Genomic DNA, 22,461 nt, shown 5'->3' on the forward strand with positions numbered 1-22,461 from the left:
TGGTCAGTAAGATGTGAGTCGGAATGCAAAAAACCTACAGAGAACCTGCAATCAGATAGTCTCAATTTCCATGACATTCGAGCTCTCTTGTGAAGAGCTGCTGATTTATGACTCCTGGTTACTCAAAAAGAATTTTAAGACAGGTGTTGACTAGTTCTAATAAGAGTGGCTCTGAACTGCATTAAAAGTCATCAAGTTAGTAAGTATCTTCATCGCTGCAAGTTCTCTGGAGGTATTGCCCCCCCCCCCACTGGGTGTAGAGCTGGCAATGAATTGGCAACATGACAGGTATTTTTGGCTTTGTTGTTGACTTGGGTTAGTGTAGCTAAATTCCTTCCATCTACTTCGGAGTAAAACTTCTACATACACCAGTGACTTTGTCCCTTGACTGATTTGACAGTGAGATCAGGTCTGAGAGGGACTTCCCCCGTCTTTAATCAGCAGTGGTACAGGGTACATCCCTACAGGTAAAATGTTGGCTTCATTAACAGACTTGTGACAGTGAACTCCAGTTCATAATGAATAATAAAAGCCAAGGAGAGGAAAAATAAATTGATACACAGTTTGTGCTAGAGCCAGCAAGAGCAGCTGTCACGTTCTCTTCGTACCTCCACGGGCAGTGACATCATGTTGGTAGCTTCAAGTCAGCCATGATGGGAGTATTTACACCACAGAAATTGGCAAACGCTACAAACCTGAGCCCTCCCGACTCCCCCGTCCCCAGAAAGCTGGTTGTCAAATCAGCACACCACTGGCTCTGAACTTCCATTAGTTGATTAACATCAGGATGTGGATAATTAGGGTAAAAAGTCGTATTTCTCCTTATACATCCCTTTCCAAAGAAGAAATAGTTCCTTTGAAGGAAACCTTGGAAGGGAATGTGAAGTTTCAGCCTTCCCCACCCCCTCCCTTTTTTGTGTGTGTGGAGAAAACCTGCTAAAATCCCCTATTCTTTTTTCCAAATTATTTTCATTTACTGAGGGCAGGCAACGTAACAGTTAAAATAGCTCGTTGTAATTAGTAGGATACTCTCCCAAATATTTCAGACTCCAAAAGATTTATGTGACATAGAATCGTACATTACCAAAAAGCTCTAGCTGCCCTCTGGTTGTGCAGCCCTCGTATACACACTTGTTATGAGCCCCTGCTCTTCTCCTTCGTGTGGGAAACTCACTGGGAATTGGTGTGACGTGGCTGTTGAATCTGTATGTTCCACCTCACTGATCACCAAGCTTTTGGAAACCCTTGGATGTGACATGAAACCAGTGGTTATTATCAGGGTGTATGTCCAAAATTTCAGCCAAAGATTGATCACTGTTCCTCCATTCCTCCATATCCTCATGATTTTTTTCCTCCTCTTTCCTTCCCTCTTTCCTTTCTTCCCTCCACTCCCCTCAGTCTTCCTTGCTCTCTTAAAGGAGATGAGGTAGAAACAACTTAGAGGTCAGCTTAAGTGGACAGGGGTGAGACCACTGAGAATGGTCGGGGCTGTCAGATGAGAGAATGGGTAAAAATGCTTGCCCCAGAAGCTGTGGCCATTCAAAATTCTGGAAGACACTGCAGGCCAAGCAGACACTTCTGAGGCAGCCTCTGTTCACAGCCTCATCCTTCAGCTGAAGAAGTTAAGTGCTAGTGACTCTTGGGCGATGGTAGAAACCGTTATCAGAAATTTGAGAAAAGCGACTCATCCAGCCTCCCTGGGGTCTCACCACTTGGTCTGTCTTCCCTCTTGGTCTTATCCAGCCCTTTCCAGTCCTCGAGTGCCTGCTGAATCCAAAGCTCTGTTTAAATTTCTGAAATTTCTAAGGGGCGTGGGACCTGTCTTTGCTCTGGAGAAGCTCCGGGGTCAGTGGGGGGAAGGCGCCGGCAGAGATAATCACAGTCCGTTTGATGGGTTTGAAAAGATGATTCCGGAAGCATTGAGTTGCTTACCTGATGTTTCCTGGGAGGTGGGGAAAAGCGTTGACTGGAGTCACACTTAGGGAGCTGGCAAAGGGTGAATAGGTGTGTGAACAGACCCCTTCAGTCTTTAAAAGCCCATCAATCTCTCACTAGTTTATCATTTTTCAATATAGTCATATTAAAAATGCAAATTCACAAAGCCCTGAAAGTTGTTTTCCGAAACTCCTATTATTTAACCATTTACTTATGAGAAAGGCTTATAAAATTGCTGCCTTAATCTTATCACCACAATCTGATTAGCAACGGTTTCTGCATGGTAAAGGCCAGCCCAGAATTTGCCATTTTGTTTAGGATAATAGGACAAAATGACAGAACGTGACTGTAGCACATTATGAAACATACGCCTTTTTCTTAATTTTATTGTATGCTAGTTAAAGAGGAGAAGCAACTGGCACTGCGTTTCTCCTGCAGATGACTTAAACCCGCTCTTCCCCACGTGTGTCGCGCTACAGTGAATGTGTTTTGATGAATGTACAATGTAGTTATTTGTACTAAAATTTAGGACTGTCTTAAAAGAAACTTCCATTGCCACTTATCACTGTAAATCTAGCTGAGGGGGGAGTGGTCAGAGGAAGCAACCTGTACCTTAGAAAGAAAAGCTATGGTTACTGGTCTTTTTCCCAGTTAGTCTCTGGGTTAACGGCAAGTTTTTTTGTAACATCGGTACCATCTCCTTTCCAGAAAAATAGTATCTCCATGTAAATTTTTAATTTATTCCATTATATCCATCTACTCCTGTACAATGAAACGTAGCATTGTGTTCCAAAATTCTTTATGCATTTTGGGATATCATACTTCAGACCTTCAGTGAATCTGTATTTCCTTAATTTTGTTTTTCATCCAGTGTATCTTTGCTCAGTTATGCCTTATTCTGAATACTCCTGAGAGAAAAGGAGTCTGTCTCTCTGCATAATACTGTTTAATTATTTAAATAATTAAGAATTGGATCATTTATAAATAATTAAATGAGGTTCTAATTTCACTTAATAGTAAATAAAATGGGATTTGGTACTCTTTTTTTGTAAGACTATAGATTTAAAAGCAGGCCAGAACTTATTTTTTTAAACCATAATCTAAATGTGGTAATTTACTTCTAGAAAATAACTTAACATACACTAGAAGAATGTTAGCTGAGGCAGTCTAAATGAGACAGAAAGCTGGCAAAAGTATCCAGGTTGTTCAGGCTGGATGGAGAGTGACTTTTCCAGAAATACAAAGGCAGTTAATTATCAGCGTTAGCCTGTTATTTGGTTGTTTAAACTCTTTACATTTGACGTGTAAATGTAACCAATATGAAGTCCATAAATAATGAAATTGACAATATTTCTAGCAATGTTACTCTAGCAGTCATAATCATATTTTATAGGTTGACTACTTTAGATGTACAAACATGTGGCTTAATGAGTTAAATTATTATGTGAGTTTCTCTTTAAGTAATTTTAAAAGGTGTAAGTAATTTTAAAACATTATTGTTTTATAAACTAAGCCTCAGGGGCTTTAGGTCATTATTTTTAAAATCTCTCAATTAATAATTAAGTTGTTAAAGCAGGCAAACCAAACAATCAAACAAGGCAAATATGGCCATGCCTACCTCATCAGCCCTCTCTGGTCTCCCTGAACCCAGTGTTTTGAAGAGTATTTGTCTCATTGGAAAGATTAAGCAGCCTCCTTGCAAAGGTCCCCACTCTTCAGGCTAAATTTTCCACCATCTTATTTGTGTCCTTAGCAGGTGGTCCCAGATTAAAAGTTGTACTTCACAGAAATTATATGACATTTCAGCTTGCCAGATAAATTCTTTCTTCTTACCAACCAGTTCATACATATCGTCTGTCTGCTTTGGGCCCAGCCCTGGAATAATCGTTAGAGAAAATACATGAATAAGGGTAATGTGGAGGAGTAAGAATCAGCAAAGGAAACAGGAGAATACTTTTTTATTTTATCAAGAGGCCTGTATTTGCTTGCCTTTCTGCATCAGTTAGTTTATGAGTTGAGTCTTGAACAGAAAAAGAAATTCCCCAGAATGTCTCTGCCAGAGGTTTTTAAAAGCATCCTAATATTTTAAAATTCTATGTATAATGTAAATTGAAAGCGTTCGCAGACAGAGAGATCCCCAAATCAGAAAGCCCACCAAAGGTGGGAGTCCTTGCCCACCGGCTGAGAAAGAATTATCAGCAGAGACAGAGGGACAGAGTGAAAGGCAGGCTGCTTTATTGCTCAAAATAGGAAGAGGAAACAAAGCTTTCGGGCGGGGAGCTATCAGCCAAGATGGCCAGTCGAGAGCTCCAGCTCCAGGGCAGGCCGTGTCGGCTTTTACTGGGGACTTCTGCCATCCTGTCCTCATTCCAGGTGTGCTGGAGCCAGTCACCTTTTTTCCCAGTCCTTGTATGGGCTTTTCCAGCCGTTGTCACGGCAACCACCGTCAACCGTCATAGCGCTGGTGGGCGTGTCACTTAGCATGCTAATACATTATAATGAGTGTATAATGAGGCTCAAGGTCTACTGGAAGTCAGCTCCTCCGCCATCGTGGGTCCAGTTGGTTTTAACCAGTTCTTGGGTTTTGTTTTTGCAGCTTCTTTATGAGACTTGGAGAAGAATAATTGGTTTCTATTTTAGGGAGGGGCAGGGGTATGATCCTGGGGGCAACCACGTCTGTAACAGTTCATGTGATAACTGAAGTGGGGGGAGGCCAGGAAATGGATCTGATCACCGTGCTGCTTAGCCTTTTCCTCTGGTGGCAGTTAAACTCAGGAATGTGCATCAGACAGTGAGACTGTGACTCTAGTATCTTTATCATCAGCATCTTGAGCCTGCTCCTTTGTGACTCAGGGAGGCTTGGAGACTCAGCTTTTCTGTAAACAGGAGGCAGGGGTTGAGGGGTGCCCCACGGGGCCTGCTCCATCTCAGAGGTAGTGTTTTATTAACCGTGGCTTATGACACTCAGAAGTCTTTTTCCAAAAAAAACATTAATACTGTCATCAGAGAACTACTATTAAATGTTTCTAAAGTCATCATCATAAAAACAGTGAATGCGCTGATGTATTTGGATAAAGCCACTGATGACTTTGCTGCTGTCCTGGGGTTAAAATGTATGCCTGTCGTGGACCTGATGCTAAGTGAACTAAGTCAGATGGAGAAGAACAAATACCATATGATTTCACTCATATGTGGAATGTGATTTCATGCATTTGTTTTTTATAAAAACAAACAGAATTTTTTAAATGAAGAAACCAAAACTAACAAAAACAGTCACGTTAGATACAGAGAGCAGAGCAGTGGTTACCAGAGGGGAAGGGGTGGGGGAGGGTGAAAGGGATAAAGGGTGTGGTGATGGGGAGAAACCGAACTTTTGGTGGTAAGCACACTGTAGTGTAGACAGAAGTAGAACTATAGTGTTGTACACATGAAACTCACATTATATTATAAACCAGTGTTACCTCGATAAAAAATAAATTTAAAAAAAGTAGGCGTATCTTGGAGGTACAGGCTATCTGAGCACCATAGTGTCCTGCTCTAGGTCTTAAGCATCTACATCCCAGACTTCCCCCTTAGGTGTGAAGGGTGTCTGCTCGAATTCCAGTGGCTTCCGGGCATACTTTTAAAATGAGTTTGCTGTTTGTAATTCAGTTAAAATGGGATTTGGTACTCTACCTTGAACAGCCTGCTAAATCAAGGGGAAAAGACTCTTAACCTACCAACCAGATGATTTCTGGCTAAATGGGCCCTTCAGAATGCTTTTGGAAAACTGAAGGTGTAGGAAGGCAGAACGAAAGGATTTTTAAGGACATACTTTTTCCTCCCCTCCACCTTCTAGTTTCTTGACGTGTAATAGATGCCAACATATCTTTGTTCGGTCAACGTTCCTTGTCCTGGAAAGAACAGGACACGGAGGTTGCAGAGCTCTGTTCTGCTCCCAACGATGCTTCTGTTTGCAGAGCGCACAGCTGACTTTGGCTGATGTTTGCGGATACCTGCAGGATCTGATGTCGATTTCAGAGTCACAGACAAGCCCTTCTTTGGCGTGAGGTTTTTGTTCCTCTGCCAGTTCAGATGAGGTTCCCCTTTTGTTCTGTGCAACCACAGGCTGCCTCTGCTTTCTCTAGGTTAATCACAGACAGGGGCTCAACTGTTTGCTATGTATCAGCTGACAGTTAAACAAAAACCCAGACCTAAATCTCAAATAACTAGAGGAAGAAGGGTGCCTCCTTATCAGCCAGTGTCTTACCAAGTGCCTGTCGGGTCTTAGAATGGACTCAGACCAAGCACTTAATTGACTGGCACCACTTGGGGTACAGTTTACAACACATGGTGTTAGGAAGCCTGTAATTGTTGGTGAACAATTATGCACCCCCAGTTTAAAAAAAAAAAACTATCGTGGTGATCGCTGTCCGAGTTGCTGGTTAAACCTTTAAGAGTGGTCCCATGGGCAGCAGATCTTACAAATGCACGCGTAAATTGTGTGTTAGTAGGAAGCCACCTTTTATGATAGAAATGGCCCCATTAAAGGAAAATCTCTGTGTCTCAGAATTACTTGTTGGTGAAGTGTCTCAAAAGGTTCCCTCTGGCCCTGCGATTGCCTGCCATTCTTGTGCCCTGGTAACTAACGATAGCCTTTCGCCTTAAACCTTTCATGCTAGCTCATCATTTCCCCAGGTCAGGTGTCCATACACCAAGGTCAGACATTCTGTGTTGTAACAAGTTTCCTTTCCGTGCTGGCAAATTTGCTGTATTTGATAACTTCTTACGGAAGGGAGGGCCAGTGAAAACTCCACTAGCAGCAGGTGATTCTCATTTTCAAACAGTCACAGGTCAGGATTCTGTTTTGTTTTAAGGGGAGAAGGTAGTTTATTTAATGGAGGTCCTGGGGATTGAACCCAGGACCTCGTGCAGGCCAAGCACGCGCTCTACCACAGAGCTGTACCCTCCTCCCCAGGTCAGGATTCTGAATGAGATTTTAGCATACCCTAATTTGAGGAATTTTGTGAAAACATAGCCTCGTATTTGCGAAGTGTCTACTATAATGTGGAGCACACACACTCAGTTGCAGTTTTTTTTTATCATTTGCCATTTTTTCATTCTTTGGTTTGCCGTATGAATTTAAGGTTTAATCACACTGTTATTAATCTTAACAAAGACACGCCACTCTTTCTTTTCATTCTAGCAAGGTCCAGGGTGTTTGGTTTTCTTTTCTCCTTTTTGTTGTGACACTCAGGAATGTGAGATAAGTGGTTCTGGAGAGAGTCACGAATCACTGATTTGCTTTCAGATAAAGCACCTGGGAGCTGTCTAAATATGTGAAGTTTTGTTCAGAGACCGACGTTCCGAGGCTCTTTTTTCCCATCCCTTACAAGTCAGATCACCAGAAAAATTCTTAATATCAAGCACAAGCCGCAGTTCGAGCTGGGATACTTCCTCTCAGCCCCACTGGAGGGAAGAGCTCTGAAAAGGCTCTGAAACAGCCCTGTGTTTATGTTCAGGGTGGTTCACGCCCTCCTCTGACCTCCCCTCCCGAGGCCCCCACTCCTAATCCCACGGACCTGGTTTTTAAATTTCAGTATAAAATGGTGTGCGGTTCTGATTATGTGAAAGGTACTCACACGTTTACTCAGACTTCTGGTAGATTATACCAGGGGAAGTAGACACATCGTTTAATCAAATTCAAACCATAGACATTAAATTAAGCATTTCTCATATATTCATTGGTAACTCTGATGATCAACGTTTACTGAGTAACTACTGTGGTTTATATGCTTTTTCTTTTTTACTTTCTTTTCTTTTTTTTTTTTCTTTTTTCTTCTTTTTAGTAGGGGGAGGTAATTAGGTTTATTTATTTATCTTTGGAGGAGGTACTGGGGATTGAACCCAGGACCTCATGCATGCTAAGCATGTGCTCTACCACTTGAACTATACCCTCCCCTCCTTTCTTAATTTTCAACGAGATAATTGTTTTGATATATTTCATGTATAGTTTTGAGATCATTTTCCATATTAAACCTCTGTTGGGCTACATATAGGAAATAGTTATAAATAAATATTTCTCAGGGCTCAGGAGATAAAGTGTAAAAGGATCAATTCTGCCAAAGGTTAGCCATGTTAGTTCTCTGATTCCTACATACTTATTAGTTGTTGGAAAAAAATACCTTAAGATGGATATGTCATTTTCTAATAATTATTGGTTACTTTCAGAGCAGTATAGTAACAAATTCCTTTCTGACTCATGACCTCTATTCATGGATGTATTGCTACAAAATAATCCACCCTTATCATTGGTATTTCTGGGTAGTTGAGTAAGCAAAGAAGTATTTTTGATATGCAAGGGCAAATACTGAAGCAGTGGGGTTCCATGCCCTTTCTGTCAGCAAAGCTATCAACTGCCAGGAACCCCTGATAAGTCCTATTCCAAGCAAGTAGAGTCTGGATAATACCAAACTACAAGACAGCAGTCAGTGCGTGTGAACTGCCAAACTGAATTACCACTCACCCAAAATAAACAGTCTGGAGTGAAACAAAGCTGAGTCATCCATCTGCAAGGTATGTAGTGGGCTTAGCCAGGGAAAAGGACCTTTTGATTTGTCAAAGCAATTTTAAACTACTGCCATTTCTCCAAGCCAGAGATTGAAAAGGTCAAAGGGAAGCTTTCAAATATGATAACATTGTCTTGGAGTTGAGGGGTAGATGGTCCTTGCTAAACTGTGAATGGATGTTAGAAGAGGAGCCGCTCTGGGTGCAAGAGTAAAGAACAGCTCTCCTATCCTGACCTCACCACTAATTTAACGTCACCAGGAAAGGTAACCTAAGCTCTCTGGTCCTCAATGTCTCCATGTGTAAAATAAGGAGACCATAAAAGATGCATTTGCAGATTTGTCCAGCTTCTGAAGATCCCGTGGTCTTAAAGGGCTCAGAGAGCAGATTAGAGGATCTTGGTTCAGATGATCATTCCTTGAGGAAAAACTGTAGTAAAAATGTTTTTGTTTATAATTTATGAGCCCATTCATTATCTTTTTTAATGGCCAAAGGTTGAAGTCTCAGGTACAGCCGAAAATAAGGCAGTGTTTGATTACATTGGAAACAGATGAAAACCAGCCACAGAAGGGATTTTGCTACAATAAAAAATTCATTGTGTCAGTTCAGCAACCATTAAATTATTAGCATATCCTTACTTTTAGATGAATTAGTTTTATCTCCTCAACAGTTAGACTGGATTGTGAAACTGCATTTCATAGGTGAGAAACGGTCAAGCATTATCAGTTTCCACGTATAGATGTGATCTCCCTGGGTGGTCCTCCCTTGTTCCCTGCGGTTCTTAATATAATGCTGGGCATATTTGTTCTTTGACATATGTATTGAAAGCAATATTGGAGGGGACAGAAAGGCTTTTTGAAATCACTTAGTGCAATGTATTATTTTAAAGATGAAGAAAATACAACAAAAAAAGTTCTCAGAATTATAATTCTTTTGGTGTTCAGAATGACACTGAGACATTATACACAAAAAGTCTTTATTGTCCTGTGAATATTTTACCTACCAGTGAAAGGAACTGGTCTGGTAAATTTTACAGGAATAGTTCTTAGCAAGCTAAATTCGCAAAAGAAAATAAGGGTGGTTCTCAAAACTCTAAAAACCTGAAGGCACTGTTCTTTTGCTGTTCTTGTTGATAGAGTTGTGAACATTTTTGGAAAAAAAAATTTTAATTGGTTAATGTTGGCAAGGAACATTTAATCCAAAAGAACATAGTCATAATAACACCAGAATATAAACGTGACCTGAATCTGAAACATGATCCCAAATGCATTTCTTTGCTGTATTTGATAAGCTTCAATTCTCTATAAGGAAGCAACCTCCACTTGTAGATTTAGTCACTGTTTATAGAAAGGTGTCCTGGCTTAGCCAAATTAGAAATAGACTAAGTGCAAAGATATTTATAGGTCATGCTTTTAACTTAGGTCTTACATACTGTGAAACTCTGCATTTTTTGTGACATCTCTCTGCCATTTTAATTACAAAATCATGAATCATCACATTTTAGAGCGTTTGGTTTAATATTTGTCAATAACACTTTATGCTGAAACCTACAAAACCCCCAAATAATATAGTCTAACACCTTGTATTTACAAATGAAGAAACTGAGGCCCAGAGAATGTAAATAAGTTTAAGTTACTTAGAATTAAGGCACAGAACAAGATAGGACTTGGACATCTAAGTATACCGCTATGTCTAATGTGACATTTGTTCGTCTTTAATTGCAAAATGTTTTTCTCATATATTTATACCCTCTCAAACATGGGGTAAGGATTAAGGAAATAATGCTACAATCTTGGTGCTTGGAATGAAGTAGACAGAAGACTTCTACTGACACTATGACATGTTACGAATATAGTTATAAATTGTGTCTAGAGTTGATGACCATCAAGAGAATTGATGATTTATTGACCCCAGGACAAGTCTGTCATATGTTGACAAATTTTGCCAGTTTTCCAAACCCTTGGAAGTAGCTTTGAAACAAAAACTTATTCGATACACAGCCACAGCCTTATGATTTTGTTTGTTTTTCTTGATAGAAACATGAGCTCAGCTGGCCCCGAAGGGAGGAAAGTGATGAGAAGGTGTGACGGACTGATTGACTCACTGGTCCATTATGTCAGAGGAACCATTGCCGACTACCAGCCAGATGACAAGGTAAATCAAGGGTTAAATATCTCACATACTGAATTACTTACAGAGTCTTACTAAGACGCTTTAGAGTATTCTTAAAGTAGCTGCTTGGGTTTGCTTTGTTCGTTGATTCATTTGGTGAGCTTAAGATTTCCCATACGTGCTTGTAAGTATTAAAATCCATCCAGCCCCATTTTTCTTTCCATCTTCCAGCCCCAGATTTCTATCTGTTTAACAACTCTGTGGATATTTGAAAGGAGCCCAAATGCTACACATTCAGGAGTGAAATTAAATTCACCTCTTTCCTCATCCCCAAACTTGCTCCCCCTGTGTAATCCTTCTTAACAATTGTTACCATCTACCAAATGAAAATAGAAATCTGAGTAATCCTGGGACTCGCTCCCTTCGCTCTCATCCCACATCCACTCCAGCGAATCACGTGCGTTCTGTGTCTGCAATGCCCCTCCGTGTAACCGCGCCTCTTTAACGCCACCGCTGCTGTCCCGATTTGTTCGTCTTTCATACTGATCGTTGCAGTCGACTCCCGATTGGCCCCTGTAAGAAATATCTCCTCCTGTTTTCCAGCTCTACATGAGTGCTAAGGAATGTATCTAAATTTTTAGAATCATTCTGAGCACCCTTTAAAAAGTAAACCAGAAGGGCTCTCCGATGTTTTAAAACCTTTGGCCTCTACTTTCTAGCGTTGTGCGCGTGCCCATTTTTGGCTTAGCCCTAGCCTTCCCAGCCGTTCTCCACTTCCCTCCCCCAGGCACCCTGCAGGCCAAGTGTGCCTGTCACATCCAGTGAACCCGAAGCCCTGTGGTGTTGCACCTGCAAAGGAATTTCTGTATTGTCTGATCGGTGGTCATGTCCTGTTTTCTCAGGCCACAGAGAACTGTGTGTGCATTCTTCATAACCTCTCCTACCAGCTGGAGGCAGAGCTCCCCGAGAAATACTCCCAGAGTATCTATATTCAAAACCGGACCATCCAGGCAGACAGCAACAGAAGTGTCGGGTGTTTTGGCAGTCGAAGCAGGAAAGTCAAAGAGGTACATTGGGAGGGATTTGAAAGAATAAATGCATATGCTGTGTGTATTTCTGAGTACTTGGTATACGTCAGGCACTGTTTTAAGTTCTTTGAACCCTTCCATCAACCCCATGAGGTGTGTATTATTAATACTTCCATTTACTGATGAGGAAACAGGGGTAGAGAAAGCTTAGTTAATTTTCCCAGAATAATCCAGCAAATTAGTGGAGGAGATGGAATTCAGTCCCAGGCAGTCTGGTCCCAGATTTACACTGTTAGCCATCAAACCATACTGCTCTGTGCCCTATAGGCTAGGAAATAAGTTTAATGCTACGTGGCCAGTGGTAGAGCATTGTCTTAACATTGAAAGCAGCCCTGTCATTCAGCTGTGAACGTCCTGAAAGCAAACGTGGACACCTTAAGCAAACCCCATGGGAAGGAATACTCTCCATACTGAAATTTCATGGAAATGAAGCGATGCGACCTCTGCTGCTCCTCAGAGCATGTTGGTGCTTGTGAACTTGACTGGTAGATGTAGATGGCCTCCCGGACAACTTCATAAGGCTCTCAGGAAAGACCTTCAGAGCGGTTGTGACTAATGTAGATTTCAGCTTAACAGCAGCCTGAAAACTTCTAGAACCGTCTATACTTAATTCTCTGCATTCTCTCTCATTGTGAAATGTGAAGTTGTGAGTACAGGGTGTTGAGAGGAAGAAGTGGTTATCATGGACTAAAAGTTAAGTCATTGGAATCATACGTATTTGCCTTTTCACTTTGATTCTGAGGGCTTCTTATCATGCAAATTGTTAGTCTGTCTAGGCAAGACTATGTCTGGTCTCTCAGTTTGGGTGTGCAATTGCAGAAATCACTTGAAGGTGTTAATTCTGGATTTCATCGTGTGTATGGTTAGCAATACCAGGACATGCCGATGCCGGAGGAAAAGAGCAACCCCAAGGGCGTGGAGTGGCTGTGGCACTCCATCGTGATACGGATGTATCTGTCCTTGATCGCCAAGAGTGGCCGGAACTACACGCAGGAAGCATCTTTGGGAGCGCTCCAGAATCTCACGGCAGGAAGTGGACCGGTGAGTACCATGTCTGTTTTTCTGCTTTTTAAAATAATGACATTGTGGGCACACCTATGTTAAGTTCAGACAGTGAGGAAAGAACAGGTTTTCTTGCCTCTGTCAAAACAGTTCTCAGGAATTGCCTGAGAGAGTTCCAGCTTCCCAGGACTTTTAGCCTTGGCTTCTGCAAAGCCAAGTCAGACTGTGAGTGAAAGACTTACTGGTATCTGTGAGTATTACATGTCTCAGAGTCCGACCTAAGCGGGCTTAGGCGAAAAAGAGGAATTCCTTGGCTCATATAACTGAAAAGTCCAGGGTGGGTCTTCCTTCTGTCATGGTGGGACATAGGTGCCCCACGATTATAATTATGACTCTGTCTCTGGACTCTGTTTCCCTCTGTTGGTTTCATTCTCAAAGGCTGTCCTCACATTACAATAAAGAGAGTCACCAGTGATTTCAGGCTTACCTTTGATTCAGCCCAGTGTCCCCAAAGGAAAAAAACGACTGTTTTCCCAATAACTCCATTGAGAACTTGGGGAGTAAGTCTCACTTGCCCATTCCCAAACCAGCACCTGTGGCTAGGAGCCTGTGGCGTTGATTGGCCAGGTCTGGGTTATGGGCTCACATGTGAATTTCGGGGGCATGGGTTTGGGTGGACGAGGATCACTGCCACTTGTACCCCATGGACCGAAATGGTGAAGGAGTGGCTCCCTAGTGGAAAGTCAGAGTGTTATTACCCAAAGGAAGAGTGAGTGCTGGAAAGCAGAAACAGTGCATGTCCACTGCAGTTGGAAAGGACATCTGTGCTCTTCTGTCCCACAGATTCAGCCACAAAACAAAGAACTAGTTCTCTTTCCAGGTGCACGTACTTTATACCAGCAAAATCAAAATATAAAAAAATGGAAGAACATGTTCCTTTCCCCGTGTATTTTACACCTGGCATCATAGTAAGGGGATCTAGAAATATTTAATTTTTGAACTAAGCTTATAATCTTTGCCTTGATCATGAAATGACTAGAATAAACTCTCCCCAGATAGTTCATAATATGGCCAGTCTCTAATTATCCATCATCACAGAGGTAACACTCTTGTAGGCAACAAAAATATTCTGTGTTCTGCATCTGAGAAACTATGTTCATTCTTTAATAATGTGTTTATACAGAAACTTGGCTCTGTTTTGAGTAAAATGGTGAAATACTAAGATACCAGTATTTATCTTGTTTTAGCAGTGTCATTAAGAATACAGCCAAACTGGGGGGAGGGTATAGCCTAGTGGTAGAGTGAGTTCAATCCCCAGTACCTCCATGAACAAAAACAAAACAAAAAAGAATACAACCAAGCTTTAATTTCTTTGTTTTTCTTCAAAATGTACTTCTGCACAAAGAGAAAGAAATGGGGAACAACCAGGGAGCCCTGACTGACACAGGGACGAGATTTTTCATCATACTTTCCCATTTCCCTGTGCTTGGTTTCCCAAAACCATTTCTTTCACTTTCCCAGACTACAGAAGCCCTCTTATTACTGCCAGCCAACTTAATAGAAAATGTCAGAAATTAAATTGCAGTGTGTGTATATATTTAAGCTCACTACGCTCTGAGGATGGCTCAGTGTGAGCTAACCCTCTAAGCCTGGGTTTTAGCCTTTTCCATTCCAGGATTTCTCATGGAATCCAAGCTGTCCAGTGGTGTTTCCATGTTCCTATGAATACAGGAATATTTGCCATGTAACATACAGGAAGCCACTTAAACTCTGAATATGTAGCTTATTCCTCAGATCCTAAGTTCCTTTATTCATTTATTAAATAAACAGTTTGTGGGCACCCACTACACAGCAGGCACTAGCCTAGTGCCACGTATATAGTGGTGAATGTGACAAAAATCACTGTGCTTTGTGATAATCTAGCTGGGATAAACAAACAAACACACAGACAGAAATCTAAGGTAATAGGAGCCTTCCCAGTCCAAAAGGAGCTCAAGCAACGGAGATACCTTCGTTCCTGCTATAATTACGGCAAGGCATTTAAAATCATACCTAACCTTAAACCAGTCCAGTCCTCTGAAGGGAGACCTACATTAAACTGGAATTAATCCATGATCAAGGTTGTTAGAGTTGAACTTAACTAGAGATTTGCAGGAGAAAATTGTTAGCGGCATGGGACAGTGATACGAGGACCCTTTGTTCCTTTAAGTTATGAGATGCTTTTTATTTAAATTTTGACTTACAATTTATGTCCTAATTATTTCTTTTCCTAATTTTGTCATGCCTAGATGGTGTGATTTAAAAAAAAAACTTGTTTTTGTAATTTCTAAAAGGAATCACTGAATACAAAAAACTTGAAAATAGGCTGTGAAACATAGTTGCAGAAAATGTCCAGTCCATCAACCTGTGTCCATAACAGACAGCTGGAGCCTTGATGGCCTCGTGCCTCAGATGGCAAAGAACTGAATAGCTCCCAAAAGATAGATTCTATAATTTAAGTATAAAAGTACTTAATAGTAATTAAATAGTAGCACCTAAAAGATAGAGTCTATAATTTAAACGTAATTATGACGGTCATTTCTTGTCAGTAGGACTACCTTAATATAAACTTTATTAGTTCAGGTGTAATGGTTATTATTAAAAAAAAAGACCAAAAATAAACAAGTAAGAGGATGGATTGATAAAATTTACTCATTTAGCAAATTCTCTTAGTACAGTGTAAGTCCGTCCTGGGGATGTACTGTGCAGCGTGATGACTGTCGTTAACAGTACTGTATTGTGTATTTGAAAATCACTAAGAGAGTAGACCTTATAATTTCTCATCACAAGAAGGAAAAAAAAATTGTAACTATGTGTGGTGATGGCTGTTTCTAAACTTATTGTGCTAATTATTTCACAATATATACATATGTCAATCTATTATGTTATACACATAAAATTAAATATTACATTGTAGAAGTTAAAAGTGATTGTAATAAACAGTTTTCAAGTTTCTAAAACATTTAAATTTTTTTAATTTTTAAAAATTTTTATTTCATTGAGTTATAGTCAGTTTACAATGTTGTGTCCATTTCCAGTGTAGGGCACAATTTTTCAGTCATACATGAACATACATATATTCATTGTCGCATTCTTTTCCACCATGAGCCACCACAAGATCTTGTATATATTTCCCTGTGCTATGCAGTATAATCTTGTTTATCTATTCTATATACGCCTGTCAGTATCTACAGATTTCAAACTCCCAGTCTGTCCCTTCCAACCCCTGTCCCCCCGGCACCCACAAGTTTGTGTTCTCTGTCTATGAGTCTGTTTCTGTCAAGTTTCTGAAACACTTTAAAGCCACTTAATTTGATACCCACTGGGAAAAAACAAAGTGTATTCCGTACCTCGCATCTTGCTCACGGATCAGTTCCAACAGCAATAAGATTTAAATGTGAAGGGAGAACAATGAAGCTTCTAAATGATAACATAGAAGAATATCTTTGTGATCTGAAATAGGGAAAGATTTCTTAACAGCAGACACAAAAAGCACTAACCATAAAGTATTTTATAAACTTACTACATTTAAATTAATAGTTAGTAACTTACGCTATCATGCTTTCAAAGACATTGCTAAAACAATAAAAAAAGGCAAACCACAGAGTAGGAAAAGATGTTTGTAAAGTTGTAAAGATATAAGTAACAAAGGTTGATATCTAGGAAATTTTAAAGAATTTATTACATTAACAATAAAAAGACAGACAACCCAGTAGAAAAATGGACAAGAGATTTGAACAGCACTTCACAAAGGATAATAGAGCAATGGCTTTATTATCTATATTTGAAAAGGTCCTCACCCTCATTAGTAATCAGGGCAGTACGAACAAGGATTGCTGTTTGTAAATAGTTGACTAATTAATAGTCATTCTCACATATATCCTAAAGCTGGAATAAAAATCTCTCTTTGATAAATCTGGTTGTTTTCCTTATTGAGGAAATTCTGAAGACCATTCCGCACCGGCGTCTCCTGTTTCCCTCAGTGAACCAGCATTTATGTTTCCAATGATCATTTTTATATACTAGGCCCTGAGCTGAAAGAGAAGATGCTGATGGCAGTGACTCCGCGGAGCAGAGCGTGTGCATGAGGGGAAAGGCCTTCCTGGGTGGGCCACTGGGATGAGAAAGGGATGCTAATGGACCCGAGGAGGAGGAGGAGGAGGAGGAAGAGGCCGAGGCATTGGGCAGAATAAGCAGCCTCCCCTCTAGGTGGCTGCAGGGGGGATTCTTCTCAGAAGAGAGAAAATGGTCTAAGGAAATGTTCTGCAAGTTAGTAAAAGGCAAAGTGTAACTTGCTTACAATAGAACAGGCATCCTGAAGTAGTGGTTATCAAATTTCTTTGAGTCGTGGGCACTTTGAGTATCTAATGGAAGTTATGGTCTCTTTCCCTGAGAAGAGAATGAGCACAAGAGTAATCTTAAGGATGTCCTGTTCCCTCCCGGAAACCTATCCTGGTCCCTGTATTAAGAACCCACAGCTACTGTAGAAGGTGCAGTGGAGAATGTCAGAGGGCGAGCAGCCTGCAGGAGGTGGGGGAAAGAAGGAGCATGTAGATAAACAAAATAGACACCCTGGAGAATGGCCAAGAATACACGGATTTTTTAACACAGTATTATAAACCAACTGTACCTCAATTTTAAAAAGAATATATGTTAGCCACAATATATAAAAAATATAAAAATAGATTAAAAAAACAAATTTCTTCTGTATAGCACAGGGAACTATATTCAATATCTTATAATTCCCTTTAATGAAAAAGAATATGAAAATTTGTATGTATATGCATGACTGGGACGTTGTGCGGTATACCAGAAATTGACACATTGTAACTGACTATACTTCAAAAAATTAAATTTAATTTTAATAAAAAGAATACGTGGATTTGTGGCATGGTAGTCTCATATTAGCTTCAAACAAAAATGTGAAAAGTTGTAGGTACAGGCTAGAGCCCCAGTGCTGTTGGAGGTTTGCTGATGCTAGGAAGGGCCTGCCTGGCATGGTACTCAGACCCTGGAAGAGTAGGCGGCCAGCCTAATTCCACATAAGATTTGCCTTTGGTGGACCTAGACCTGGACCAGACGCTTGCACATGCAGCCTCTGGTACAGAGAATAGAGTTAACAGACAGTCTGACTAGCCATACATTGCTTTCTTTAAAAGTCAGTGTCTCTTTCAGAATAGACTGGCTTGTTTTGGAGATGAATTTTACATATTTACTAAAATATGTGAAATGCCAAGATTTGAACACAAAGAAACAGAATAGGTGAATAAGCCAACAACCAGTAAATACATTGAAATAATAATTGATGACATCTCCCTTTAAAATTTTTCCCAGCTCAGCTGGCTTTACACCTAAATTCTACCAGACCCACAAAACTGAGATTATTCTTGCATTACACAGATAGTCCAAGAAAATAGAAAAAGGAAAAACACTTACTCAGCTAATTTTATGACATTAGTGCAACTTTGATTCTAAAACAGTTGGTCCTTCTCTTTCACAATGATGAGCTGAAAATGTGAATAAAAAGCAGAATATGATAAGAAGAATGAAAAGACAAACCCATCTTATTTATAAACACACAAAAAGTAGTAACTAGCCAAACCTAATATTTTATTTAAAAATACTGAATAAACTTAGTAATAGTAATTAAATTAATTGTAATTAACAGTAATTAAATGGAAAACCTAACAAGAGTTCAAAGAAGATATCTCTAGTTTTGAAGACATCTTGCTCAGTCTCTAGTAACTACAGAAACTTACTGTTCCCACGAAGTGAAATGCAGTAGAATTTACATGGCGTATCTCACAAAACAGATGCCAGCATCAGTGGCGCAGACAGTTGTCCAGAAGGAGAACGGCCTTCATCACACACGGAAGATGCTGCATGTTGGTGACCCCAGTGTGAAAAAGACCGCCGTCTCCCTGCTGAGGAATCTGTCTCGGAACCTTTCTCTGCAGAATGAAATTGGTGAGTCGGTGTGTCTGGTTGTAATGTGTACGTATTGGAAATACAAGTGCCATAAAATGTCCTTATCGCATTGTTTCCACAATGATGAGCTGAAAGTGTCAATTAAAAGCAAAATGTGGTATATAGAACTGGTTTTGTGCGCCCAGGCGTCAAGGGTAGGCTTTCTCGCTGGTCTCAAGCAGGATGTTTCTTAATATCCAGCTTTTTTGTTGTTGTTTTAATTACTACCAAAGAGAAATTAATGAACAAGATAGGTGACATATTTGATATTTTTCAGCCCTCGGGTGTGCCATCCAGTGAAGTCTTTTTAACCTGTGTCTTTCAGAATGTTCTCTGCATCTCCTGCTGTAAGCACCACTCTTCTAAAACATTAAACACACACACAAACACACACACAAACACACACACACACAGTAGGTGTTCACTTCAGAAGCCTGGCCATTGTACCAGGGAAAAAATGGATGGACAGAGAATCACAAGAAGGAACCACTGCATGGAGCAGATTTGACATAGATGGTTTTGGAATAAATATTTGCTTCCTCTTTTGGAAGTCTGTATGACTTTTTTTCTTTTTTAAATTAATTAATTTATTTTTTATTGAAGTATAGTCAGTTTACAATGTTGTGTCAGTTTCTGGTGTCCAGCACAGTGCTTCAGTCATACATGAACATACATTTTTTTTTATACTCTTTTTCACCATGAGCTACTGTAAGATATCGAATATAGTTCCCCATGCTGTGAAGTCTGTATTATAGACAGAGATGATAACTATGTTACACTATCAAATAATACAAATTTTCATTCATTTTATTTATGAATGTGAATTAAATCAAAAACTATAAAATGAGATCAGATAGAAAGCTAATGCTAAAAATAATCATGCTTCCTAATGCTTCATAAATTAGTCATTTCTGACAACTTAAAATTCAGTTTTTCACAAAATTCTGATAACAACTTTTTTAACGGATTGGATTATTTTGGGATACACACACACACACACACACACACACACACACCCCAGTACCAGAAGTCTGTGCTTGTGTTTTAATAAAGCCATTTCCAAAGACAGCCAGCAGCACGGCATTGAACAGGTGGTGTCATACAGTGGTTTTGAGCCCATTGTAAATACAGAGGGCCTGGAAAGTTTTCAGTGAGTCTGAAAGAAACCTTGCCACAGGCAGTCTCAAAATTAGGAAAGTGCTCCCCTCATTGTCTTTCCGGACCTTTGTGCTGCGCTTCAGGTCTGTTATCCTTTGGCTTTTTTTTCCTTCAAATGAAGTGTTGACTCCATCTTTAAAACATTGCTGATGAGAAAAGAAGTGAGCGCTGCTTACAGCCTGTGCCCTCGGGGCGGAAATGCTCGTGTCAGGCTCTGCAGCCCTCCACCTGCTGGGACAGTGCAGCGGTAGCCCCACAATTTACGTAAGATGATTTTGTTGCTGAAAGATCGGCCCCATTCCGGAGGAGCCAAATAACTCAGAGACCGGGTCTTGGAGCTTTGAAGAAAAGAGGCAGCTTTATTACTTTGCCTGGCAAAGGGGACTCCCAGCAGGGTGGTGCCTTCAAAACTGTGAAGCCCTCTGGGGATGGCGTGGGGTGGTTATAGGCCACAGCTCAAGCAATAAAGCATCGATAACAATCAACAGAATCGTTTTCCCATCAGAAGACTCAGAGAGGCGTCATGATGCCTCCAGGGGACCAGGCCTGTAGAGGCTAGTGTTTGTCGCTCTTTCCATCTCTTTATCTCGTAAGCACCCAAGGCATGGTCTTCTTGGCAATTCATGCTATTTTGTAAGGTGACAATCCTGTGACCTTCTCCCTGGAGAACGACTCAGAGACCAAGCATGATTATTACTTTCAGTTACTGGAGTAAAGTAGAAACAGTCAGATCAATAGATACAGTTTTAACAATGCGCCTGGAGCTGTGGGTAGCGACCGGTCGGTCCAGTTTGTTGACCGCTCTAAGGGCGAGCGTAAGAATAAGCCGTCTGTTAGCCTAAGTGCAGCCATTTTATGATTCCTCCTTCAGTTTCACTGATAAACCTCCCCTCATTTTAAAGACAGTAGTGAGAAGAGACAGTAGTAGAAGAGAAGTGACAAGATAAATGCAATTTTTTCAGTCCCAGGTTGGCTTTATGTCAAATACATAATTGGAGTTCAAAGTTCCTGTCTTGTGTGTGTGTGTGTGTGTGCGCGCGCAGAGGCTGAATTACCCTCCCTTACCACATTGCAGTATTTAATTTTGTTGATGTAAACACTTACACTGTTGTTCTACAAAAAACAGGCATAAAGTGTTAAAAACTCTCACTCTGTAACTCTCACTCCTCCTCAGACATAACCCCGAGTTTCAGCCTTAAACTTGGTGTGTAGAAATGGACATTCTTGTTGGTTGTGCAGAGGGAGGGGACATGGGACCGTCTCTCAGCAGAGAGGGTTCTCAGGGTGGGCCACCTGGGCCTCCGCCAGCCATCGCTGCGCCCTGCAGGGAGATGGACTGAGCGTTTTCTGTTGTGATTGTCTCACATTGTTTTCTTGCTGTTGACCTAAATTCAGCGACAGGAAAACTCAGTTCTCAAGGCCTTTCATTCTGTGGTCTACCTTGTTAAAAGGAGGAAGCCTTCTGATAATAACTCACGTCTATGGAGAACTTCCCGTGTGCTGGGCACTGTGGTGCAGCCAGCACATGGTGACTCATTTAATGCCTCAAAACAAGCCTGTGGAGTAAATACTGTTATTATCCCATTTTACAGATTGGGAAAATGTAGCATGAAGAGGTTCAGTAGCTTGCCCAGATAGCACGGCCGTTAAGTGGCAGACAGGACTAAAACCAAAAAAGTGTATCTTCAGAGACTGAGCTCCGAGCTAACACGATGCTGGGGTGCTTAGACGACAGGAAAAAAGGAAGCGTGCAGGCCTTTGAGCAGGTCTTTCCTGTCCGTCAGACCCAGGTGTTGCCAGAGGAGGGCGTATGGCTCTGTTTGTTTTGTTGAGTACCTCTCTGTCCTAGGCTTAGTGATCGCGGCCAGAGAGCCAGAAACAAATGCAGTAATTGTCCTCAAGGAGCCCACAGCCCCGTTTGGAATTCAGACAGGCACACGTCAGAGCAGCGCAGTTCAAGGTGCCACATGAACTCAGATGAAGAAACAACAAAATTAGGCAGACGTAACTGTACGACCATGATAAACACAGCACTGAAATAAAGAGCTATGAGGAACCACAGAGGCAAGTTCTCTGTCTTTCAAGGAGAGTCCAAAGTAGAGGGACAAAAAAAGAAAACGTACGTGAGACGAATTTTGGCAAAATAGCAAGTGCAAATTCGTATTGCCCAACATGTGTACTATAGGACAGGTTATAATATAATCATCAAATATTAATATTTCTCTTGTTACTACAGAAAAAGGTAAACCAAAACCCTATAACCCAGAACTTAAAGACATAGTGAAAAAATAGATTTTAAGTAGTTTCTTTCTCTTTTTTACTAATAGTGTTATTTTTGCATTAAAGAAACTTTCGACAGTACAGGTAATTTTTAAAAATTACTTTTAGGTTGCCATCAGCATTGTTGTCAGAAAACAAGTCCTATTAATATTTTAGCATATTTCTTCTCAGGTTTCTTGTGTGTATTTTTTCCCTAATGTTACAATAATATGTATTCTTCATATAAATAAGCACACTGATCTTTTTCACATAGAATATCAACACATATTTTTCTTATTATTATACATGGTTCATAGATATGTTTGGGGAGGCACAATATTCTTGGCAGATGTTT

At 40.5% G+C, this 22,461-nt stretch overlaps 1 protein-coding gene across 1 annotated transcript in view; it reads left to right on the forward strand.

The window, feature by feature from the left end:
- The window catches only part of PKP2 (plakophilin 2), a 75,333-nt gene that overhangs the window by 48,181 nt on the left and 4,691 nt on the right, over positions 1 to 22,461 (forward strand). The window contains exons 7-10 of the mRNA XM_031670517.2: positions 10,518 to 10,635; positions 11,496 to 11,660; positions 12,549 to 12,722; positions 18,536 to 18,689. Coding sequence (XP_031526377.2) covers positions 10,518 to 10,635; positions 11,496 to 11,660; positions 12,549 to 12,722; positions 18,536 to 18,689 — 611 coding nt within the window. The remainder of the gene's footprint in view (positions 1 to 10,517; positions 10,636 to 11,495; positions 11,661 to 12,548; positions 12,723 to 18,535; positions 18,690 to 22,461) is intronic.

This window comes from Vicugna pacos, chromosome 34 (assembly GCF_048564905.1).
Source record: "Vicugna pacos chromosome 34, VicPac4, whole genome shotgun sequence".
NCBI lineage: Eukaryota > Metazoa > Chordata > Mammalia > Artiodactyla > Camelidae > Vicugna > Vicugna pacos.